Consider the following 22,656-nt stretch of genomic DNA (forward strand, 5'->3'; position numbering starts at 1 on the left):
GTGGCTGGCCACAACCGCAGGCACAGCAAAGCCCCGGCCTGCACTCCTAGTGGCCACCAGTGTCAGATGGCTTGCTTTGCTCTTGTAGCTCTATAACCATACCTGAGTCAAGACCAAAGCTACCAGTAGGGTTTCAGGAGCCACAGCTTAAACTGGTTTAGACTATTCTCTACAAAATCTGAGAAGGAATGGATTTTCCTAGAAATGTCTTCTGAACAACACTAGGAAGCCACCTCTCTCCTACAGGTGCTTGCAAAGAACACACCTCCCTCTTCCATTGACAGATACTGAAGAGAGGCCTAGCGTTAAACTTCACTTTGAATCAGTACTTTTTTTAAAAAAAATCTTCAATTTAAAAATGATTGGCAGCATACACGGTGCCAGTCTTTCCTCTGTGCACACAACTCAAAGAAGGTATTTCCCAGTGCTGTGGCCGGCAGCTGCCCCCTCTCACACCTCCCACCCCACCCATAACCCACTTCACTTCGGAGGCTATGGCGGGGACTTCCCAAAAAGCCTTTTCATCGCCAAACGCCGGGGAACTCAAAGCCCTCGTGGCCAGCGCCGCACCGCAAACTCTGCGACCTCAGTAAAGCTTGAGGGCAGGAGAAGAACGAGCCACAAGCAGAACGCACACCTGCGCGGCACACCGCAGCCGCCGCAGGCCCTTTCTCCTCAGCGGCGACAGCAAACCGGCCGCGAGACACCGCCCAACGGCCGCGCCCAACGGCCGCCACCGCCCCTCCGCGCGGCGAGGCCCCGCCCCTGGCCCCGCCCCGCCCCTCAGGGGCCGCCCCCGCCTGGCGTGTTCCGGTCTGCGCCGGGGCGGGTGGCGGTGGCGGCAGGTAGCGGCTGTGCCCGGCCATGGCGGCAGACGGCGAGGCGGATCTGGCGGCGTTCGTGGCCCTGCACGGGGCTGCGCTCCGCGCCTCGAGAGTGCCGGCGCGCTACTGGGAGAGCTTGTGCCGCAAGCTGCGTGGCGAGGTGGGTGGCGGCGGGCCGTGGCGGGCCGTGGCGAGCGGCGCTCAGGGAAGCCCGTTCGGCGGGAAACGCTTCGCGCCGGAGGGGCTTCCCTCAGTGAGAAGGCAGTGGCGGGGCGCGGGGTCCCCTGTCCACCCTTCCCCAGCTGGGTGCGAAGCAGCCCCCCGCCACCCCACGGTGCGCAGGGGAGCGCGGGGGGCTGCTGTCCTCACACGGGCCATGGTGGGGAGCGGGTCCCCCTTCCTTGCCGGGTGAAAAAGAGAGCCAAGAGCTTGCTCAGCAGGGGCGGGTGGGCAAAGCTTCGTGCCGGTTGTGTTCCCGCAGCTGCAGCCTGGGGCTGTGAAAGAGATGAGGTGTGTTGTGTGGATCTTATTTCGTCTTACTGTTGTCGGCGCGACGGTTGAAAGCGTTTGGGCATCCTGGTAACTGGATATCCGGTATTGGAGAGAAGCGGTGAATCTGGCCTAAAGCCTTCAGCCCTTTTCGCTAAAGAGGAATTTGGAAAAGCAACAATAGTAGTGGTGAAGTCAGAGCGTTGTCATATGTTAATGCATTATGGTTTAGCTTGGCTTTTACCTGTTTGTTTGGGGGTTTTTGCTGGGTTTTTTTTTTCCTTTTTCCCAGTTCACTTCCACACTGGTCTACCCTGTTCTCAGTCATTTATAAATGTGCAGTGCTAACTCAGTTCCTCTTGTGTATGCACGAGTTACCTATCTCGGGCTGTTTTCTGGGAGTGTTTTCAGCTGGTTGGTTTGTTCGTTTGTTCCTGATCCGAGTAAAATCTGTTCAGCTCTTTCAGAGAATGGGGATGGTGGTAGAAGAACGTTCTGGCAGTGGTTAAAACAGTAACAATGCAAGGACCGCTTTGTAGAGCATGTCAGAGCAGTGGTGCTGTGTGACTTTTTATCAGGCCAAATTTTGGGCAAGCTGTAAGCCTTTGTAAAGTTGCCACTCATAGATGCAGCGGCATAAATTTGGGGATATTGCCCTTTGTGAGCCTTCTTAAGTTCCTCTGTTGTAGCCCTGCCCAAGCAGCGTACACACCATCCCCTTGCAGGGGCTGGGTGTGTTTCAGCTGAAGCTGACACCAGGCATCTCTGGACTTGGCCCTGAACTAAAGATATTGTGGGGCCACAGACACACTCCAGGATGGAGAATCGCTTTTTGTCTGTGTTATTAGCAACCATCTGCTTGCTCCCTGGAGCTTTGTGGTGAGAAAGGGAAGAGAATTAAAGCCAAGAAAAGAAGTCATTTTGGACAAAGAGCTTGTAAAGATACAAGTTGAATTTAGGAATTTTTTTTTTGTTTGCACATATGCAGCCAGCCTCAGTAGTGAGGAAAGCTGTCTTGGATTTATTGGAGAAAAGGAACAAGGAGCTGAGGCAGGAAAGAGACACAACCTGAAACTAGTTGTATAGAGACTTGAGAGTGCTCCAGGGAGTACAGAGGAGTCTACCTTGAGAAGGAAATAAGAATGAGGTGAACTTTCAGTCCTGGGAAGAGAAAGAGATCTGATGGGAGCCTCAAAGTACGGGGAGAAAAGGGAACTAGTGGTAGGGTGCAGGAGAGCATGATAAGCAGTGGAGAAACAAGTGAGATGGGATGAGAAGTTGGAACAGGAAGTATAGGACAGCGGGGAAGGAGAGGGGACTGTAGTTTAACACGCATGCACAAGAAGGTAATTTCTGATTACTGGAATGCTTCTTTTCCCCATCTCAGCTTTAAAGTTGGGATAGGAGGGAAGCACAGCACGTCATGATATAATCTCAGTGTTTGTAGCACATACAGTCAGGAAGGGTCTGAATATGTTCCTGCTGCTTTCTAACTGTTCTGTGCCTGGTACTGCTAACAGGAATATGTGTGTATTACAGAGAAAATAAATTACATTAACTCAAGCATATGCTCAGTCACAAACTTCCTCTCAACAAACATATGTGCAAGTGGCTTGGAGCAGGGAGTATCTACTGCTCTGCTTAAATAGGAAGGTAAGAGAAAGTGAGTACTGGAACAAGATGAAATAGAAGGCAATATAAAGCTGGTAAGGAAATCCGAAGCTGCAAGCTCTTGCATTGCCATATGCCAGTATGAGGAAGTTGGAGGTAGCTGGCAAACTTTGGAATTGTGTTGTGACTTAACTATATGCTGGGCTGCATCAAAAGAAGCGTGGCCAGCAGGTCGAGGGAGGTGATTCTGCCACTCTACTCTGCTCTCGTGAGACCCCACCTGTAGTACTGTGTGCAGCTCTGGGAGTCCTCAACACAAGAAGGACATGGAGCTGCTGGAGCGGGTCCAGAGGAGGGCCACGAAGATGATCCAAGGGCTGGAACACCTCTGTTATGAAGACAGGCTGAGAGAGTTGGGGCCGTTCAGCCTGGAGAAGAGAAGGCTCCGGGGAGATCTTATTGCAGCCTTCCAGTACTTAAAGGGGGCCTACAGGAAAGCTGGAGAGGGACATTTTACAAGGGCATGTAGTGATAGGACAAGGGGAAATGGGTTTAAACTGAAAGAAGGTAGCTTTAGATTAGATCTAAGGAAGAAATTTTTCACTCAGAGGGTGGTGAAGCACTGGAACAGGTTGCCCAGAGAAGTTGTGGCTGCCCCATCCCTGGAAGTGTTCAAGGCCAGGTTGGATGAGGCTTTGAGCAACTTGGTGTAGTGGAGGGTTTCGCTGCCCATGGCAGGGGGGTTGGAACTAGATGATCTTTAAGGTCTCTTCCAACCCAAACCATTCTGTGATAACTCAGGCTTAAGATTTGTGTCCTGTGGCTGAAATCCTTGTGTGTTACCAACTTTGTTGGGGAGGGTGTGAAATTTACAAGATAAGAGAGTAGAGTGAGGAGACCCATAGTTCTGATCCTTTTACAGAGACTGGACTGGAGAAAGGCAGGATGAAGAAAGCATATGCCCTAAGGATGCATGTTGCTCCTTCTGTTTAATTTTGTTTGTGGTGGTGGCTGTTGTGTTCTTTTGTACTAACTGTTCCCGTGCACATGGAGAGAGAGATTTAATTATTTCAATGTGCTTAGGAAGATAAATTAGGCTGCTGATGGTGCATGCCTCTACTGTTGCAGCTTCTGGGTTTTATCCAGAAGAATGGCAAAAAAGATATGGAGAAGACTGTCCAGTGAAAATTACTGTGAGGAGTGCTGTGGGCTGGGATGAGCTCTTCTTACGGAGATAGAGACAGAGCTACAATACCTTCCTTAGAACTGGATCATGTGGAGTGGCTGGAGGAGCAGCAGTGAGGAAAGCAAAGGAGGTGAAGGGAAAGGGCGAAAATGTTTTGGGAGTCTAGGTAATAAAGAATAGCTGGGGGAGGGGATGGAAATCAGTGCAACGTGGAGCACAGGATGAGTTTCCTTGTTTCACGCGTGAAGGTGGGAGGAATTTTTCATTTGTCCTAACCTGTTGTAAAGATTAAAACTTTCTAGCACTGAACTTGGAAAATTAGCATCCATAGTACAGATAAAAATCTCTCTTACATCAGTGCCTCTAGAACCCAACCCAGGCAGCTGTTTTCCAACACATGCACGTGCTTCAACATACAGAGTGAATGCGCCCTCCCTCCTATGTGTGCGTTAAAGCCTGTGAGAGGAGTGGAGGTTGTTGGGTTTTTTTTCCGTTTACCTTGAGATCTGCTGGAGCAAGTTTTCTTCTGAGAACATTATGTAACCATGAATTGAGTTTGATTGCTCATTCAAAACATGGTATATCTGCTAGATCAAGAATCCTGCTTTTTTTTATATATTTATTTTGCATTTAGCATTCAGTGTCTGTTGGGAAGCAAACTTCTCCGCGTTTCTGGCAGAGACTTGAAAAACAAAACATGTGCGTGTGTAATAATTTACTACAAACCTTAGAATTCTATTTCCAATACAGTGTTTTTTTTCTTATGTTAGTGGAGAAATAGTGTATAGTCTGGTTATAACTTTGGGAAATATAGCACCTGCACCAAATTTTGTTAATCTTTTTTTGTCTATTCCAGCCATAGGCTAAGTTATGTGTCAGGCTTCTGTGCAAGATTTTTGTGGCCCTGAGGTGCCACTGGCAAAGGATTGCTTGGAGTTTCATCCCAGTTAGAAATGGAGGCTTTTGATTAATTAATTAGTAGGAGGAGTGCAGCATGATCAATACTACTAGACTTTATTTTCCAGGGCAGGGGAGGGCAGGCTGTTGCTCAGAGGCTACCTGTGGCCTTCACAGTGCCAACTGCTTTGCCCAAAAGGAATTTGCTGAAGATGCCGGTGCGTGGTAGTTGTCATGACATGTGCCTGCTTTGTTATCACATTCTCTGGTTCGTTAGATTGGAACTGAACCGGAATATGGAGAGAGTGATTTTGCCCCAGCATGTTTTGCTTGCAAATAGTTGTGCCACCGAAATGTGTTGCTACCCCTTTGCTGTCTTCTAGAGATTGTTACTTACTCTGAGGAGTATTTCATGGGAGTTCTTTCTATTTTGCTTCAAGCAAAGTTACGCTTTTCAAATTGGTGGTGTGGTCTTATCTAGCTGTTTTTTTGTGTAAGTAGCTTTATTTTATTTTAGATTCCTTTAATGGAACTGCTGTGTAAGTGGGTTCACAGACTCTCTCACAGGGAGGGAGGAAGAGAGGAGGACAGCAGTGTCGTCCACCCGCTCAACAGGCTTTGTCCGCGCTGCCAACCAGGCACTTCTGCCAAACCAGTCATTTCACTACTGAACTGTTTGTTATCAATTATGAATTTGAAAACAACAAAAACCTCAAAAAGCCACTGATTAAGGTGGTCTTGAGCTGCTGCTCCAATAAGTGTGATTGCTTCAAATGAGGAATACACCTAATTCACTTTTTCAAGGTTTTAAATGCTGAAGAATAATATTTTTTTCAGCATAATTCTGCTGAAAATATATTAAAAGTGGAGAGGTTTTGCTAACTGCAACTGCTACTGTGTTGGAGGGATAGGTCAAAACTTTGGCTTAGAGGATTTGGAGTCTTTTCATTTTTAAGTCTTGAGTTGATATTTAATGAAATATAAAGCCAACACTTTCCCTTAGTTGTAGAAAGACTTGATATTAACATTCATCATGGGGGTTTGGTGAATGGGTGGAGCCTGTGGTGAGTGAAGACTCATCTCTGAGTCAGCAACTGGCTCACCTCATATCCTTGCTCTTACAAACTCCTTAGGACAAAATGTCAAGTGTAGAAAAGCATACACAGTGCCGTATGGTGGTAGGTGTCAAGTGAACTCCTGTGAATCACACTCGTGGCTTTAATTTTCTAACGACTGCCAGTCACTTAGCTGCTGCTTCTTCTGCTAGCCGATTACCTTGATGAGGACAGCTCTTCATCCAGCAGCAGGAGCTGTGAAGCATCACTTCAAGGAGTGGAACGTGTGTGCCCTGATGCGCTTTTTTGCTGCCTGTTGTGGGCTGGGATTAGTACTTGTGCGGTGAGCCAGATCAGGGAGCTGATTCAGCTGGGAGCTAACCCGACAAAGATAAATCGTGAGCGCAATAAATTGATGGCTGAGCAAGGAAGGACTCTGCCTTTTGCTGGGACCTGCCTGTTGGTTACCTCAGCTTAGAATGACTATGAATTCTACCGGCAACCGAACAGAGTCTTGAACCATTGGTGGCTACTATTGTAACAGCAAGAGGTCATGATACTGCCTACTGTTGAGTAATGTTGTCCTCTTAGAGCAAAACTGGAAAACTAGGAACAAATTAGAATTGCTAGCTGTTTTGATACCTGCTGAAGCAGATGATATTCATTTAGTTTCTAATTTTTTAAAAAATGTATGTATTTTTAATCTCCAGTGAGGTTGTTGACGAAGTAGTTTTCTTTACCTTTAGAAAATGTCTGCGTGGCGTTAGCCAACATACTGTTGGCATCTTCTTTTTTCTTCACCCCAGCCCAAAGGAAAATGCCATTCTCTGATCCTCAGAAAAGAATTTCAGGCACTTCTCCGCTTGGTCTGGTCTATAATATCATACTGTGGCTTAAGATCTGAAGGTGGTGATGTTTCCCCACTGGTTTCCTCCCTTGCTAGCTGTCTTTGGGCAGCTATTTGCTTTGTATAGCTAGCCTTGCTCTACAGGTGTGGAGTTGATTTCTTCCCTTCCTTGTTGGGGCTTAGCAGAAATAATTGTCCTGAAGGAACGCTCACTTGGACAAATTAAAGCTTGTCACTGCCTCTGGAATTTTACAGCTAATAACTTCTCAATGTCTAGAAGTAATGACTTCTAATAATGCGGTGTCAGAGGCTAGATATACCTTGGCATGTTAAACCAGTAACTCGAGAGGTCATGCTTCTAGATCTTCCTCTCTCCCTACTGCTTTCTAGTGAGATCAAATTGAGACAAACGATTTGTCTGCTCCTGCCTGGTTCATTGCGAGTGACTTAAAAAAATAACCCCTTCTGAAAGGATTTGACAGAAAGGAAACTTGTGTAGTGACCTACTTCATCTGTATACATTCTAGATCAAGATGTTATGTCTGTAGTAGGCAAGAACACAAATAGATCCCTTTTAGCACATCAGTAAGTGTTTAGACCTTAGCTTGCAGCAGTATAAGGAATCTGCCAGCTCATCTGGAGGCGCGTGAGCATGGGCAGTTCCTTGTGTAGGGAAAGCAGGGAGGAAACATGCTGAGATTTCTGAACTGTTTCAGAATGCGGGTGGTAAAAGCTCTTTTTCTCCAGAGGCCTTAATGTACTTTAGTATAATTGTGGAGCCTGGTTAATACCTGGTTTTGCAAGTCCTAAATTGTTGATTTTAGCAAAGTTGAGCAAAGATATTCTGTTTTCAGTTTCTGTAATTCTTTGAGTTAAACTGATAGACAATCATCAGTAGACCTATTGATACCAAAGAAACCAACAAAGCTTCCTGCTGATATTAACTAAAGAAATTTCCCAAACAAACAGCTCTATTAAAATGTGAAAGAATAAATACTGTTGTTCATTTATCTGTTAAGTTAAAAATGCCAATTTTTATCCGATTGCAGGCCAAAATTGTCTACAAGTGCCTGTCAGTATTGCATTATGCGTATCAGGGTACTGCCTCAACCAACTGCCTGATATTTTGTGCGCTTTCAATCTCAGGTATTTGATGCTGGTGACTACTTCGGTATAATGCAAGTAGAAGAGGTGGATGAGGAGGAAGAAGGTGATGAAGAAATGGAAGAAGAATTGAAAAAGAAACCAAATCCTGGAAGTGAACCTTGTTTCAAAGTTATTGTAACAAATGAGAATGGACTTCAAGCCTCCAATCCCAACAGGTGAGTAGTGATTTCAGAACTAGTGTTCAGTCTTTGAGTAGTCTTAACTCTAAAATGATACAGACAGTTTGCTTTAGAACTTGTTTGATCCTATTCAGAAATCCTCTTACTCTAAGACATTTTTTTTGCTTGTTTGAGGAAAGGTGCATGCTGTGAGGCATGTCTTGCAAAAGGTACTAGGACTGCAAGTATCTTAACGTTCTTTTTTTAAATCATGCAGGAAGATACTTAGAAATTGGTTTTAGTAAACTGAGGGAGAAAATAGGGAAAAGACAGCCTTGAAATTAGTTTTGCAGAAAGAAAACAAAAACTTTGTATCTGTAAGACTGTGCCCTTGGAAAAAAAAAAACACAAACACCTGAAGACGTACTTGTGACCTTCACAAATCTCAGGCTAAGGAGGTACTAAGCAGCTTCAAAGTAATGATTCGTGGACTATTAAATTTCCTCCAGTTGGCTAAAATATAATTCAAGAGTGTGATCATGTGATTGCAGGCATAGCATGCATGTATAATTGAATACATCAAGTTACTGTTGGCTTTCTTTAGAATCAGCTTCTGTCATGAATGTGAGACTAGTATGCACTTACAAAACTAGAAAAGAGTTGCATAACAAACAACTTAATGTTGCAACACAGCTTTTGGTGTTCTCACTGGTTTCAAACATAGAACTGGCTATTTGTCTTATATTAATAAATGGCAGTGAGATGAAGTCAACTCTGCTGGAGATCTAAACACAATTCTGCTCAGTTCTATGAAACTTCTTTTGCCTGAACTTTCATACTTTTTAGGTCTTGGGTAAACATACAAAGTCTAAAAATCTAAATTTAGCCTTGATGAGTGAAAACAACATAGAGCGTAGGTATCTGCCTTTATGTGCCTCTTTTAACCAAAGTCATTGCCTTTCTAAATCTGAGAACACACTTAAGTTATAAAGTTCAAAACAGCTCCTGCGATGATCTTGGGCTTCCTTGCAGCATTCATGTGGAATCTGAGACATAATAATTGTTCAAGGATCCTCAGTGTACGTGACAGCTGATGTGTTTTTAACTTTCTGAAATATGGGTGGCAGAGTGGTTTTGTTTGTTGGGGGGGTGTTGATTTCTTTGTTTGTTTTATTGCGGGTTTTTTAGCAAGTAGAATTCAGATTCTTCTCTGACTTGGTTCAGTATGAGAATATAACCAAAATGTGGACATAACTGTGTTTTTTGTAAAAATCATGCAGCTTAAACACAGGTTAAACTTGTCAAGGGAAGCTGTGCCAGTTGTGTATGATTTTGTTTTGGATTAGATCAGTAATTCTTTTAAAACAATGCATTTTTTCTAAAAAGATCCAGGGAGGGGGACACGACACCCTAGAAAAAAACAAAGAGAAACAGACTTTTGATGATCAGATCTCTCCACCTAGTTTTACAGATGGGAGTAGATGTCACAGAGCTTCTGGTTAACAAGATCCTCGAATACTTTTGCCAAAGTAGTGTATTGTTTTCCTCCTTCAGGCAAGAATATCAGGTTGATGCAGTGGACTTAATAATCAAAAAGGAGGAAACTCTTGTGTTCCTGGCCTTCAAAGGGAACTGGGCTTACAAACTGAGTGCCTTGTTCTGTGTTTGCCCCTCATTTTCATGGAAATACTAGCTATGCACAATAAGCTTTCTGGAACAAAAACAGAGTGTAAGTTACTGCTGGGAAGTTGTTCCTTATCTGTCATGTCACAGTGTGCACTCTGGGAGTAGCTTTGGGAGTTAGGACTAAGAGAAGACTCAATTATCAAACGGTCTACAAGGAAATGTAGCTCTTACTCACAGAATATTTGGCTATATACCTGTAAAAATATAACACTACAATGTTACCAAAATTCTCTTTAAGCGTTTTCCTCATCGACCATGCCTGGACCTACCGTGTTGAACACGCCCGCCAGCAGCTGCTTCACGTCCCTGGTTTACTGCACAGAATGACAAATCTCATGGGAATCGACTTTCACGGAGAGATCCCAGACGAGGGCAGTATTGAGCAAGTGTTGCAGGAAATGTGGAAATACAACCAGACCTACCAGCTTTCTCAAGGGGTAAGTCTCTAAAGCCTAATTAGGATGCTAGAAAGTTCTGAGCAATCCTGAGTGAAGACCTTCCAATATACGTCGGTTAACAAAGACACGTTTTCAATACAAAAAAAGGTCCTTTACAGACATTTCAGAATAAACTTCTACTTGGAAGGAGAGCAAATGCCATGTATGGCTAAAATGCACAGCAGCTTGCTACCAGCTTTCTGGTGAGAGCTTAGAGAGGGGGAGACTCTGCTGCAAAAGAAGGGGGCGAGAAGGGGGAGATCTGCTAATATGTTATGTGAGTTTTTTTCTACTCACTTTCTCATGGTGAAGGAAAGAATCTGTCACAAATTGCCTGTCTCACATAAAAGTGTGTGTCCCAGCTATGCTTGCAGTTTTCCTCACCTGTATAGAGTGCTTTACATACCAGGGATATATCTATACTGTCAAATAACTTAACTTCCTAGTTTGCGTTTGACAACTGATTGTCTGTACTGTGTAAATGTTACCTCACCCTCAGGTGAGAACGGACTAGCTTCAAGATGGAGCCTAAGTGTTTCTGGGCGTAGCTTACTCCAAAGGCTGCTGCTTTTAGGCGGTGTGGGTAAGACCACGCCAGGTTTGGTCCCTCTGCCCTGTATTAGTCTTTCAGCACTGTACCAGAAGTCTTGAGCCTTCAAACACCCTCAAGTGTTTGAGGGAATACAGCCCTCAAGGTTCAGTTAAAAACTCTTGTAGAGGCTGCGATGTACGTCCTAGGCTATTGGAAGTGTTTTGGACTAAAGAGGAGAAAGGCAAATTCTTCAACCAAGTCCTGTGCAGAGTGGGCAGGGCTTGCCCTGAGCAGTGTGAGCATGATCAACTTACACGTCTTAGCTCAGGGGTTTGAGATTGTTCCCTGGAGTGGACATCTTTATCAGTTAAGACATCAACTTAGCTCACAGCTTCGTAGGCCTGAAAGATCTCTGAGAAAGGGATTAGTTGTGACTGCTTTCTTTTTTTCTTGTTCTTTTTTTCCTTTAAATAAAAGAGAGGTCTAAACAGATTATCTCAATCTTTCCACCCTATGTTTTTGCTTCCAGTCTCATTGTCTTGAATGGCTTGAGTCGAGTGGGATTCTCAGAGTGTTACCACTTGTGAAGTGCTTTCCTGGGAGACGATTAATTCAACTGTAGCTGAATTTGTCTTCTGTTCCCCTTCCTGGCACTGGGCTACTTGAATATCTTAAATCTAATCTCTGTGCCTCCGTTTTTGCATCTGTAAAAGGGTGACAGTAGTGTTCCCAAGCAATTTAAAGTTTATCCATTCATTCAAGATCTTATCATGACAAGTGTTGCAGGAAGGGATGATTTGATGATGCAGCCCAGCTGTTGTGGCAGGGGGCAGTTCTTCTCTCATTTATTCTTAAGCTGTAAACATCCAACTCATCCTTGTAGTGAACTGGTTCTGAAACTGCAGAACCTGCAGGAAAGCTAATCCTACCAAAAAACCCAAACGGCTGTCTGCTAGTTTAGCTCCCTGAACTGGCTAGTTTGGTAGAGGGCAAGTGGGTCTGGTAAGCAATAGCAGTAGCATAAGAAAGAGGATGAGACCGTGCAGTTGAGACGGGAACAGGCTGTTCCCAGCAGTGGCTGGATGCTAGGCTGGCGTAGCGTCAAAGTTGGAGGGATGAGAGTGTTACTCTGTGCTTTGCACCTGCTCACAATCTTGGCTAGAGTAGGAAACAGGAATAGTGTAGGGGCTGCTGCCAGCGCCTTCTGTCTTGTGGTGCTTTTCTAGCAATTGCTACGTGCAGGATGTCTCACTCTCTTCAATCCTACAGACTGCTGAGGAGAAGGTGCCTGTCTGGTACATTATGGATGAATTTGGATCACGCATTCAGCATTCAGATCAGCCGAGCTTTGCAACAGCACCTCTGTTTTATATGCCTCAACAAATTGCTTATACTGTTCTCTGGCCTTTGAGAGACCTCGAAACTGGTGGTAAGTGTGTGTCTGTAAAGTATTCTTATTTTTTTTAATGCCTGCAACAGATGATGTGCCACATTCTTACAAATCTCTGAGCGCTTCGCAGCAGAACAAATATTTCAGGACCTATATTTCATGACTGCATATTTGTAGTGCTATTGAATTTAAAAGTTCTCTGCCTGATATTTCTAGCATCGTAATCTATGTGAGATAGAGGCCCTCATCCATCAAAAAGTGTTGTTAATGTTTTGACAGAGAGCCCTGGTCCTCATGGGGGACTTCAACCACCCTGACATCTGTTGGAGAGACAATACGGCAGGGCACAGGCAGTCCAGGAGGTTCCTGGAATGCGTGGATGACAACTTCCTCCTGCAGGTGATAGAGGAGCCGACAAGGAGGGGTGCCATGCTCGACCTTGTGCTCACCAACAGGGAGGAACTGGTGGGTGATGTGAAACTTAAGGACAGGCTTGGCTGCAGTGACCACGACACGGTGGAGTTCAAGATCCATGGGGCAGCAAGGAAACCATTCAGCAAACTCTGTACCCTAGACTTCAAGAAGGCGGACTTCGGCCTCTTCAAGGACTTGATGGGCAAAGTGCCGTGGGAGGCGGCCCTGGAGGAACAAGGGGCCCAGGAAAGTTGGTCCACATTCAAGGAGCACCTCCTCCAAGCTCAGCAGAGGTGCATCCCGATGAAGAACAAGTCGGGCAAAAAGACCAGGAGGCCTGCGTGGATGAGCAAGGAGCTCCTGGACCAACTGAAAATGAAGAGGTTAGCCTACAGAGGGTGGAAGCGGAGACAGATAGCCTGGGAGGAATACAGAGAAGCTGTACGAGTGACCAGGGATCAAGTGAGGAAGGCTAAAGCCCTGAAGGAATTGAATTTGGCAAGGGATATAAAAAGCAATAAGAAAAGCTTCTATAGGTATGTAGGGGACAAAAGGAAGTCCAAGGAGAACGTAGGCCCCCTCCGGAAGGATACTGGTGCTCTGGTCACCCGGGACATAGAGAAGGCTGAGGTACTCAATGAATTTTTTGCCTCAGTCTTCACTGATAAAGCCTCTTGTCTTACCACCCAAGCTGTGGAAAGAACTAGCAGGGACTGTAAGGATGAACCACCGCCCACTGTACTTGAAGAGCAGGTTCGGGAACATCTGAGGAACTTGAAGGTGCACAAGTCCATGGGACCTGATGAGATCCATCCGCGGGTCCTGAAGGAACTGGCGGATGAAGTTGCCAAGCCACTGGCCATTGTATTTGAGAAGTCGTGGCGGTCTGGCGAGGTCCCCGATGACTGGAAGAGAGGGAACATAACCCCCATTTTTAAAAAGGGGAACAAGGAGGACCCGGGCAACTACAGGCCGGTCAGCCTCACCTCTGTGCCTGGCAAGGTCATGGAGCAGATTCTCCTGGGAACCATGCTAAGGCACATGGAGAGCAAGGAGGTGGTGGGTGACAGCCAACATGGCTTCACCAAAGGCAGATCGTGCCTGACCAACTTGGTGGCCTTTTATGATGGGGTGACAACATCGGTGGACAAGGGTCGACCAACGGATGTCATCTACCTGGACTTGTGCAAAGCTTTTGACACTGTCCCGCACGACATTCTTTTCTCTAAACTAGAGAGGCATGGATTTGATGGATGGACCACTCGGTGGATAAGGAATTGGCTCAATGGCCGTACTCAGAGAGTAGTGGTCAACGGCTCGATGTCCATGTGGAGACCAGTCACGAGTGGCGTCCCTCAGGGGTCTGTGCTGGGCCCGACCCTCTTCAACATCTTTGTCGGTGACGTGGACAGTGGCATGGAGTGCACCCTCAGCAAGTTCGCCGATGACACCAAGCTGTGTGGTGCCGTCGACACGCTGGAAGGGAGGGATGCCATCCAGAGGGACCTTGACAGGCTGGAGAGGTGGGCCCGTACCAACCTCATGAAGTTTAACCAGGCCAAGTGCAAGGTCCTACATCTGGGTCATGGCAATCCCAGGCACAATTACAGACTGGGTGGAGAATGGATCGTGAGCAGCCCTGAGGAGAAGGACTTGGGAGTACTGGTGGACGAGAAGCTCAATATGAGCCGGCAATGTGCTCTTGCGGCCCAGAAGGCCAACCGCGTCCTGGGCTGCATCAAGAGGAGCGTGGCCAGCAGGTCGAGGGAGGTGATTCTCCCCCTCTACTCTGCCCTCGTGAGACCTCACTTGGAGTATTGCGTCCAGTTCTGGAGCCCCCAACATAAGAAGGACATGGACCAGTTGGAGAGGGTCCAGAGGAGGGCCACGAAGATGATAAGAGGGCTGGAGCACCTTTCCTACGAGGACAGGCTGAAAGAGTTGGGGCTGTTCAGCCTGGAGAAGAGGAGGCTCCGGGGTGACCTTATAGCGGTCTTCCAGTACCTCAAGGGGGCCTACAAGAAAGATGGGGAGAGGCTGTTCAGGAGGGCCAGCTGTGATAGGACAAGGGGTAATGGTTTTAAAATAGAGGGAGGTAGATTCGGGTTGGATATTAGGAAAAAATTTTTTACCATGAGAGTTGTAGAACACTGGAACAGGTTGCCCAGAGAGGTGGTGGATGCTCCATCCCTGGAGACGTTCAAGGCCCAGTTGGATGAGGCCCTGAGCAACCTGATCTAGTTGGAGATATCCCTGTTCCTTGCAGGGGGGTTGGACTAGATGACCTTTGAAGGTCCCTTCCAGCCCTAACGATTCTATGATTCTATGAACTTAAATCTTACATCGCTGTCATAGTGAAACTACTGATTCAGTCATCTGAGAGTTTAAAAACAAAATTCCTTAAAAGTCTATTTTTGTAGCTTTGAGTCACAAAGTCAAGTACCTGAAGTTGGGAAACACCAGGCCAACTGTTTGCTCCTGTAATCCTGGCTGGGGCCACCTTGTGCCTCCATCATGTAGACAAGGTAAATGCCCAGCTGTCTGACTAAACTGACATAAGTAAGGTGGATTTGGACTAATTTTTACATCCTAGATAATACGCTTTTCAATGTAGTTCTTTAATTATGTCTGGTCCTGTATTTAAATAAAAAAGTTCTGGTGTCATTAACTATTCAGGTGTTATTGGTATGATGTGGCATAAGGAAGATTTTCAGTGGAATGAGAAAGGCAGTTCCTAGAAGGTTCTCCTTGTTTTGCTGCAGATGAAGTGACACGTGATTATGCTTATGGGGAAACAGATCGCTTGATCAGGAAGTGTGTTTTGTTGCCATGGGTGCCTGATGAAGTGTTGGATGTCAACTGCTTCACGCCAGAGCCAGCAGATGAGCATTACCAGGTATGATTTCTAACAAATCTCATATTTTATCTCTTCTTAAGAAGGGGTAGGCTGTAAAAAAAAAAAACAACATTGCAAGAGTTCCTATTTTGCTTCTTTTTAGGCTTAAAGATTGATTTAGAGTACAGCTATTAACTTAAAAAAATGTGAATAATTTCAAAGAAAGCATGTTGAGACAAGAAATATCTTAAACATAATATTTAACTGTTTAAAAACCAAAGCTGTGCAAATTATTTCTAATATGTTACTGCTTTTCATAAGTATGCTACAACATACTTCATGTGAGGTGCTCACCTTCCCATTAGGTATTTGAGACATTGTCTAATAGGCTTACTGATTGGATTTATTATTGTAGCGCTTTTGATCAGTCTTGAATTACAGAAAGATTTATTTTAGTATTTTAGGAGTGGTTATATTTTTCAGCCTGACTACTCATTTAATGTCATGGTTGAGAACCATTAAATATTGGAGCAGGGGTGTCTGTAGTTTGATGGCACTGTTATAAAGTACTCATCTGTTTTGCTTTGAGCTCTCCTTTCTGCTAAAGGTTTGTGATATCTTAAGGACATGAAATTATGAAATTATTTCGAGTCTACTTTTCGTGAACCAGATCTGCATGAGTTTCATTTTTAAGAAAAATGAAGGAACTTGATGCCTGTGAGGACACAGTATGGCCACTAGCAGTGTTCAAAGTGCATCTTCTAAAGATTAACCTATACTATACACCAACTGTATGTTTCTTCTGATAGAAGATAGGCAGAAAATGCTGGATCCAGCTTGTTACTAGCAATATCTAGTCAGAAATGAAGTTTCTGCTGAAGAAAGATACACATTCAAAATATCTAGACCGTCTTGTAACCTAAGTCAGATTGGTTGGTTGGGATTTTGCATTTTTGGAAGAGGGATACATGTACTTTGCGTTTACAGATGAGGAGCAACAATGCACCCATAGTTGATGTCTTACAGGTGTTGCCACTTACTCTTGGCAAAAGTGCCTGGATCTCAGATGAGGCAATTTTTTGCATGTATTTTAATTCTGTTTTGGAATGATTAGGTCAAGTTAAAGAACTGCATGTGGCAAATGGGCAAACAGTATCCTCCTTTAGCACTCCACCTTAAAACATCTTCTCAAAGCGCCCTTTTTTTTTTTACTGTGTCTTTGCCACTCAGCTGTTGAGAAAAGATGACAGCAAAATATTGGTGCTAGAACCAACCAACAGAGCTTTCTTTTACTCTAGAATGTTTAACTGTAGATTAAAGTGTTAACTGATGACAGATCAGTGAAGAATAGCTTAGAGCATAGCACATCCTTAAACACCAAAAGAGAGATGGCTGGAAAGAGATACCATGTTGCTGACACTTCCAGTTCCCCTGTTTTCACATAAGCAGAGCTGCATACACAAAAAAGTGCAGATGACTTCAGAGACTTGCTTACAGAATTAATATGTAAGCCAGCAGTTAGGCAGGGAAATACAATTGTGTGAAAATGTTTCTAAATGTTTATGTAAGTCATATCGTTTCAAAATAATTTGCTATCACTGTACAATTTCTGCAACTGCTTTACTACTATGTGCAAATAATCATTTGTTAAATGTGCTGTCTTGTTGGTTTTTACTATAGCTAAGGATGTTAAGTTTCTTACTCTAATTTTTCTTTAAATAAACCTGAAAGCCTCAGTGTTCCATTTAAAACTATCACAGAATTGTTACAGCAACATGGTGGCTTAACTTTTACCTGGTTTTGTTCTGTTACCCAATTCTGATCTCCAACACAGACCACAAAGGTTGTAACTTAAATGGTACTATGGGTGTCAAATGGGCAATGATTGCAGAAACTGGCGTCAGGGGAGGCGGCTTCTGATGAAGTATGTGAGATGAAAGAAGTATCTCTTGGAGGGACTAGAGTAGTGGCTGTTGTGCAACAACTCTGCATTTGAGTTGCAGAAAAGACAGTACTGGATCCTCTGGTACTCTTCTGAGAATTGTAGTCTTCTCCTTTTAAAAGTACAGGCTCTCTTCCAGTTCTTAGGTGACTGCAGAAGTTATTTTGTATTTGTACTGTCCAATGTATTTTAGAAGATGATGTCTAAGATCTTTGATTACAATTGTGGTTTTATTTATGCTTTCCAGTTATGTATGATTGTATTCCCTATAACAACCTTAAAGGTGAAGAGGTGCATCTGTGGTTGGGCAGACATTTCACCCTGAAACTTATGAGGACAGCCTGCAGCAGCTGGAACTCGGGGAGCTGTTGCAGAACAGCAGCTACTTTGATTTCTCAGGATGCACTTCTCCCATCCCAGAGTTTGTGAGCTGCTTCCTTTGGCAGGGTATCAGCAATGATCCAAACGTGTATTTCCTTTTATTAGTCAGAGGTAGTGTAAAAGATGGAGTGAGATTTTTCAAGCATATTTACTGCTGAAGGCTGCAAAAAGAAAAAGCCTTTGCCTGTTTTTACAGGGACAGAATTAGATTCCAGCCTCCTATAATTTTTTCAGTTACCTGTAATAAAACATCATGGCTAAATGGTCAATCTTCCATTTAGTTGGAAATAAAATTACTTTGTCTCTTCCTGCATATTATCATATGTGATTTTTATATTTTATTTAATGGTTAGGAGAAATTAATTTCTCAGGGTGCTTCGATAAGTTGATAAGTGTTGATAAACCCTAGTCTTGAAGCCATATTTCTTTTTCCTTTTTCACTAATAGCCTCTTACCTTCTGTCTCTGCTCTTGTACTGATTTTTTTCTGAGCAGCATATTACACAACATAATATATTTCTCAAAATACAGCTTTGGTGGAATTCATTTGCATCAAAGACAATGGACTGATGAGACATGCAGCACGACTATAATTTTTACTGTGACTGCAAATGCACCTGTGTAGCTATATTTAAATACTTAAATGAAGATAAGGAATTGCAGAAAATGATCTGTAAAGGTTTACAATTTGAGAAAATTTCAACAGACTAAACTCAACAGGCCATTGCTAATAAAACACTTTGAACATTGAGTTATACAGAATATTTTACGTGTAGCATCTCCTTAAAAATTATGTTGTTTTTCAATCACTTCTTTTATAAACCTGATTATGCACACTAAAATTCAGTTTGGTCTGAGCTGCTTTTCATATCTGCTGAATATTGTGGAGTTTGACCTAAGGCTGCTCATTTATTTTGCCTCTTACTAACTTTTTGTGGGTTTTTTGTTTGTTTTTTAGGCTATTTTAGCAGAAAACAAGGAAAAACTGCCTATAGCGATAAACCCACCAGTTTATGACAAAGACAAAGTTTTCAAGTACGTATGTGCAAACAAAATGCTTTCTTACCAAGATTAAGTGTAATAATTGCAGTGTGTTGAGGCTGAACAGCCTTTTCCAGCTTTGAACAAGAGGCAAGTTGAAGGTATATTTTTAGGTAGCCACTTGCTTAAGATTTTGACTTACTAGTTGTTCTTGTTGGATTCTTCAGAGTAAATGGATTTTCACTTGCAGAATTTTTAAAAATAAATTTAGATTATTTTTTAAAAAATAAGTGCCACCTTCTGGGCAGAAGAAAAGTTGCATGATGTTGTAACACTTTTCACTAAGGAGTGTTAACTACAGCATGTAAGAAAGACTAAAGACTTCTCTTCTGCATCATAGCATGTACATCCACAGAGGTACTTCTCTGTGCTGTGTAAATGTAACAGACTATTCCCCTTCTTCGGATGAGACTGCCAAACAGGGACGTTGTCAAAACCTGGGATGTTTTAAATTGGATAAGTGCCTTACTACAACACTGGAGCGTATGATGTGAAACTGCTACAGAAGGAAGCTGGAAGAACTGGGATTTTTGTGAGCAAAAGCAGTGGCATTGCATGACTAGACTGCCTTACTACTAGTTTTATTCCAGAAAAGCGTGCTATTGTGTAGAATTGCTATGAGTTGCACTCCAGGGTGTTTGTAGTTTGACACTGGGATCCGAGTTCTTGCTTGCAACGTTTTGCTTAAGAGATGAGGTTGGGCCAAAACGTATTTGGTAGGTATACTCGTACCTCAGCTTCCTGTGTTGAGGGGATTTGTTACTTGCCAGATCAACTTTACTACAGAAGAACTACTGAAAATCAAAGTCCCTTTGAGTTGAGAGGCATTTGTTAACTTGCCCAGTGATTGTCTAAATTTCATTATGCAATTGACATCTCTGGTTACAAGACTAAGGATAAGCATAAGCTGTTTTTCCATCCAGTGTACTTGCCTCTATTTCAGATAGGGCAGTCAAAGGTAGATGCTTTCTATTAGAGATGGAAAGAAACAGTGAGGATGTTGGGAAATGTTGACCTATTTTTCACTGCTACCTCTTTATTTTGCATCTCATATTTCAGATGAACGGCATTCAGATCAGGAAGGGAAGGAGTGGGGAAACATGCCAAATCCTTCCTGCTCTGCTTCTAAAGAATGTCATCAATGTCCTGCCTATGTATTCCTAAGGGATTTCCTCTCTTCTTTATTCACTTCCTGTCTTGAAAGGAGAAAGGACAGCAGCTTGGCCTCCACAGGAGGCCAGAAGGTCCTTCTTGTGTTCTGAATTTCATCTAATGGTCCTCCAGGAGCAGAGTAGCATCTCAGAGTCCACATGACCTCGTGGGAGCTGCAGTCTTCCAGTTCTCTTGACCTCTTTCAAAGCTTTAAAGGTTTTAAGGCTGCCGCCATGGACAGGCAAATGGGAATGTGTGAAGCTGAGTAGGTCTGTGTAGGCTGTTAAGGTGTGTGCTCTGCCTAGTGTATTGCCCTTGTTTTAGGGGATTTGGAAGAAATTAAATGCATGATGTTGCCAAGTTTAGAACCTGGGACAAATTCTTAGTCATCTTGTTTTCAAGTAGAGCTAAGACAGAGAGTGGGAAAATGAAATAAGTGTTTAACCTGAATTGTGAAAAGCAGGGGAGCAAGTACATGTAGTTTGATGTTAAAAAATTATAGGTTCAAGTAGGTCTTGTAGCTTTAATAGTAACTGCTGCCCAAGGGAGATTGTTCTGTCCAGCTGTGCTGACTGCTGACTTGATAAAGAACTAAATGTTTCAAAGACAAAGTTCATATGAAAAGTCCTTCCAGTTTGTGTTGGGTTTGATCATCTCTTTTTCTCTTGATCTTCTCTTCATTGTTTCTCTTCAGCTACATCAGTAATTTTCTGAAGATGCCTAATGAGCTGTTACAAGATGACAACTCTTTGTTTTCATTGGTCTTGTCAGCTCTGTGCTTTGGGAGTTATTCTCATAACTGCTTCCTAGCTTTAACTGCTTTGACTAATTTAAGTAACACCTAACGTGTCTTATCTTATTTGCACAATCCCATTGAATAGTAACCTCTTTAATCCCAGACTTTATGATGTCTCTACTAGGACTTCTGTATGACAGGGGGGAAAAAAATCATTCAGAAAGTATGGTTAGCTGTCTTCATTAGTTCAGTGTGTCATCAATATCAGAATGAAAGGTCCAAAATAGGTTGGCTAATACCACAGTATTGCAGTGCAGAGGTTCTGTCATCTATCAAACCCAGACTGGGAGTTGGTACGTTTCTTATCAGTCTGTATGTTTATGCATATATGTGGATGTGTATTATCAAAGTAGACATTGGAATGTGTACCAACTTAACTAAAAAGAAGGGAATGCCATAGAAGATCCTACATGCTCTTTAGATAACAACAAAGGAAGTGCCTGGTAGTTGTCAGGTACCTGCCCTTTATATTCTGTGTTCTTCACTGCAGAGGTCTGATTTTTTAAAATATGTGCATTAATACTGGATATACGAAAGTACCTAAGGGAATCTGACTACTAAATTCAGTGATAGATGTTGGCAGTGAAATACAATAATTTTATGTAGCATTCCTATGAAGTCTTCATTATCAGAATTCAATCATCTGCCTTCCAGAGCCTTTGACGGCCCCAAGACTTTTACGATAGGAGGATTGCATAGTGAATGGATGGAGTAACTTAAAGACTTGGAATGAGTGGAATGGCCTTATTTTCCCTCTAATCTTGACCTCCATCAGCTCATTTCAGCAGTCCTCCTGCACTTGACGATGATAGATTGAGCTCCTCTGTTTCTTTTGGGCTGCGTTTTTGTATTCTATAAGCAAGTCTTAAGTTACATAATCCACAGTGCTCTGGCACATGAATTTCTTGGCAAGACCTTTTTATTGTTAATGTGAGTAGCACCTCTGTGAAATCTTATGTATAGCTGTAAGATACTGGGGGGGAAAAAAAGTCTTTCTAATAGTTTTTGATAACTATACGTTATAGACGACTCCATGAACTTTAAACCACTAGATCTGTTTAACATTTTTGCCAGTGACATGGACAGTAGGATCGAGTGAACCCGCAGCAAGTTTGCAGATGACACCAAGTTGTGTGGTGTTGTGGACACGCTGGAGGGAAGGGATGCCATCCAGAGGGACCTTGACAGGCTGGAGAGGTGGGCCTCTGAGAACCTCATGAAGTTCAACAAGGCCAAGTGCAAAGTCCTGCACTTGGGTCAGGGCAATCCCAAGCACAAGTACAGGCTGGGCGGAGAATGGATTGAGAGCAGCCCTGAGGAAAAGGACTTGGGAGTGCTGGTGGATGAGAAGCCCAACATGAGCCGGCAATGTGCGCTGGCAGCCCAGAAAGCAAATCATATCCTGGGCTGCATCAAAAGAAGCGTGGGCAGCAGGTTGAGGGAGGTGATTCTGCCGCTCTACTCTGTTCTCGTGAAACCCCACCTGGAATACTGTGTTCAGCTCTGGAGTCCCCAGCACAAGAAGGACATGGAGCTGCTGGAGCAGGTCCAGAGGAGGGCCACAAAGATGATCCAAGGGCTGGAACACCTCTGCTGTGAAGACAGGCTGAGAGAGTTGGGGCTGTTCAGCCTGGAGAAGAGAAGGCTCCGGGGAGATCTTATTGCAGCCTTCCAGTACGTAAAGAGGGCCTACAGGAAAGCTGGAGAGGGACTTTTTACAAGGGTGTGTAGTGATAGGACAAGGGGAAATGGGTTTAAACTGAAAGAGGGGAGACTTAGATTAGATACAAGCAAGAAATTTTTCCCTCTGAGGGTGGTGAGGCAGTGGAACAGGTTGCCCAGAGAAGTTGTGGCTGCCCCATCCCTGGAAGTGTTC

The 22,656-nt window shown here is 43.8% G+C and overlaps 1 protein-coding gene across 1 annotated transcript in view; it reads left to right on the forward strand.

Moving 5' to 3' along the window:
• The first annotated feature begins 864 nt into the window (after positions 1–864).
• The window catches only part of TTLL12 (tubulin tyrosine ligase like 12), a 33,555-nt gene continuing 11,763 nt past the window's right edge, over positions 865–22,656 (forward strand). The window contains exons 1-6 of the mRNA XM_086611213.1: positions 865–984; positions 8,056–8,231; positions 10,099–10,297; positions 12,099–12,258; positions 15,396–15,529; positions 18,750–18,826. Of these exons, the coding sequence (XP_086467339.1) occupies positions 865–984; positions 8,056–8,231; positions 10,099–10,297; positions 12,099–12,258; positions 15,396–15,529; positions 18,750–18,826 (866 nt within the window). The remainder of the gene's footprint in view (positions 985–8,055; positions 8,232–10,098; positions 10,298–12,098; positions 12,259–15,395; positions 15,530–18,749; positions 18,827–22,656) is intronic.

Source organism: Tauraco erythrolophus, chromosome 4 (genome assembly GCF_009769465.1).
Source record: "Tauraco erythrolophus isolate bTauEry1 chromosome 4, bTauEry1.pri, whole genome shotgun sequence".
NCBI classification, from domain to species: domain Eukaryota; kingdom Metazoa; phylum Chordata; class Aves; order Musophagiformes; family Musophagidae; genus Tauraco; species Tauraco erythrolophus.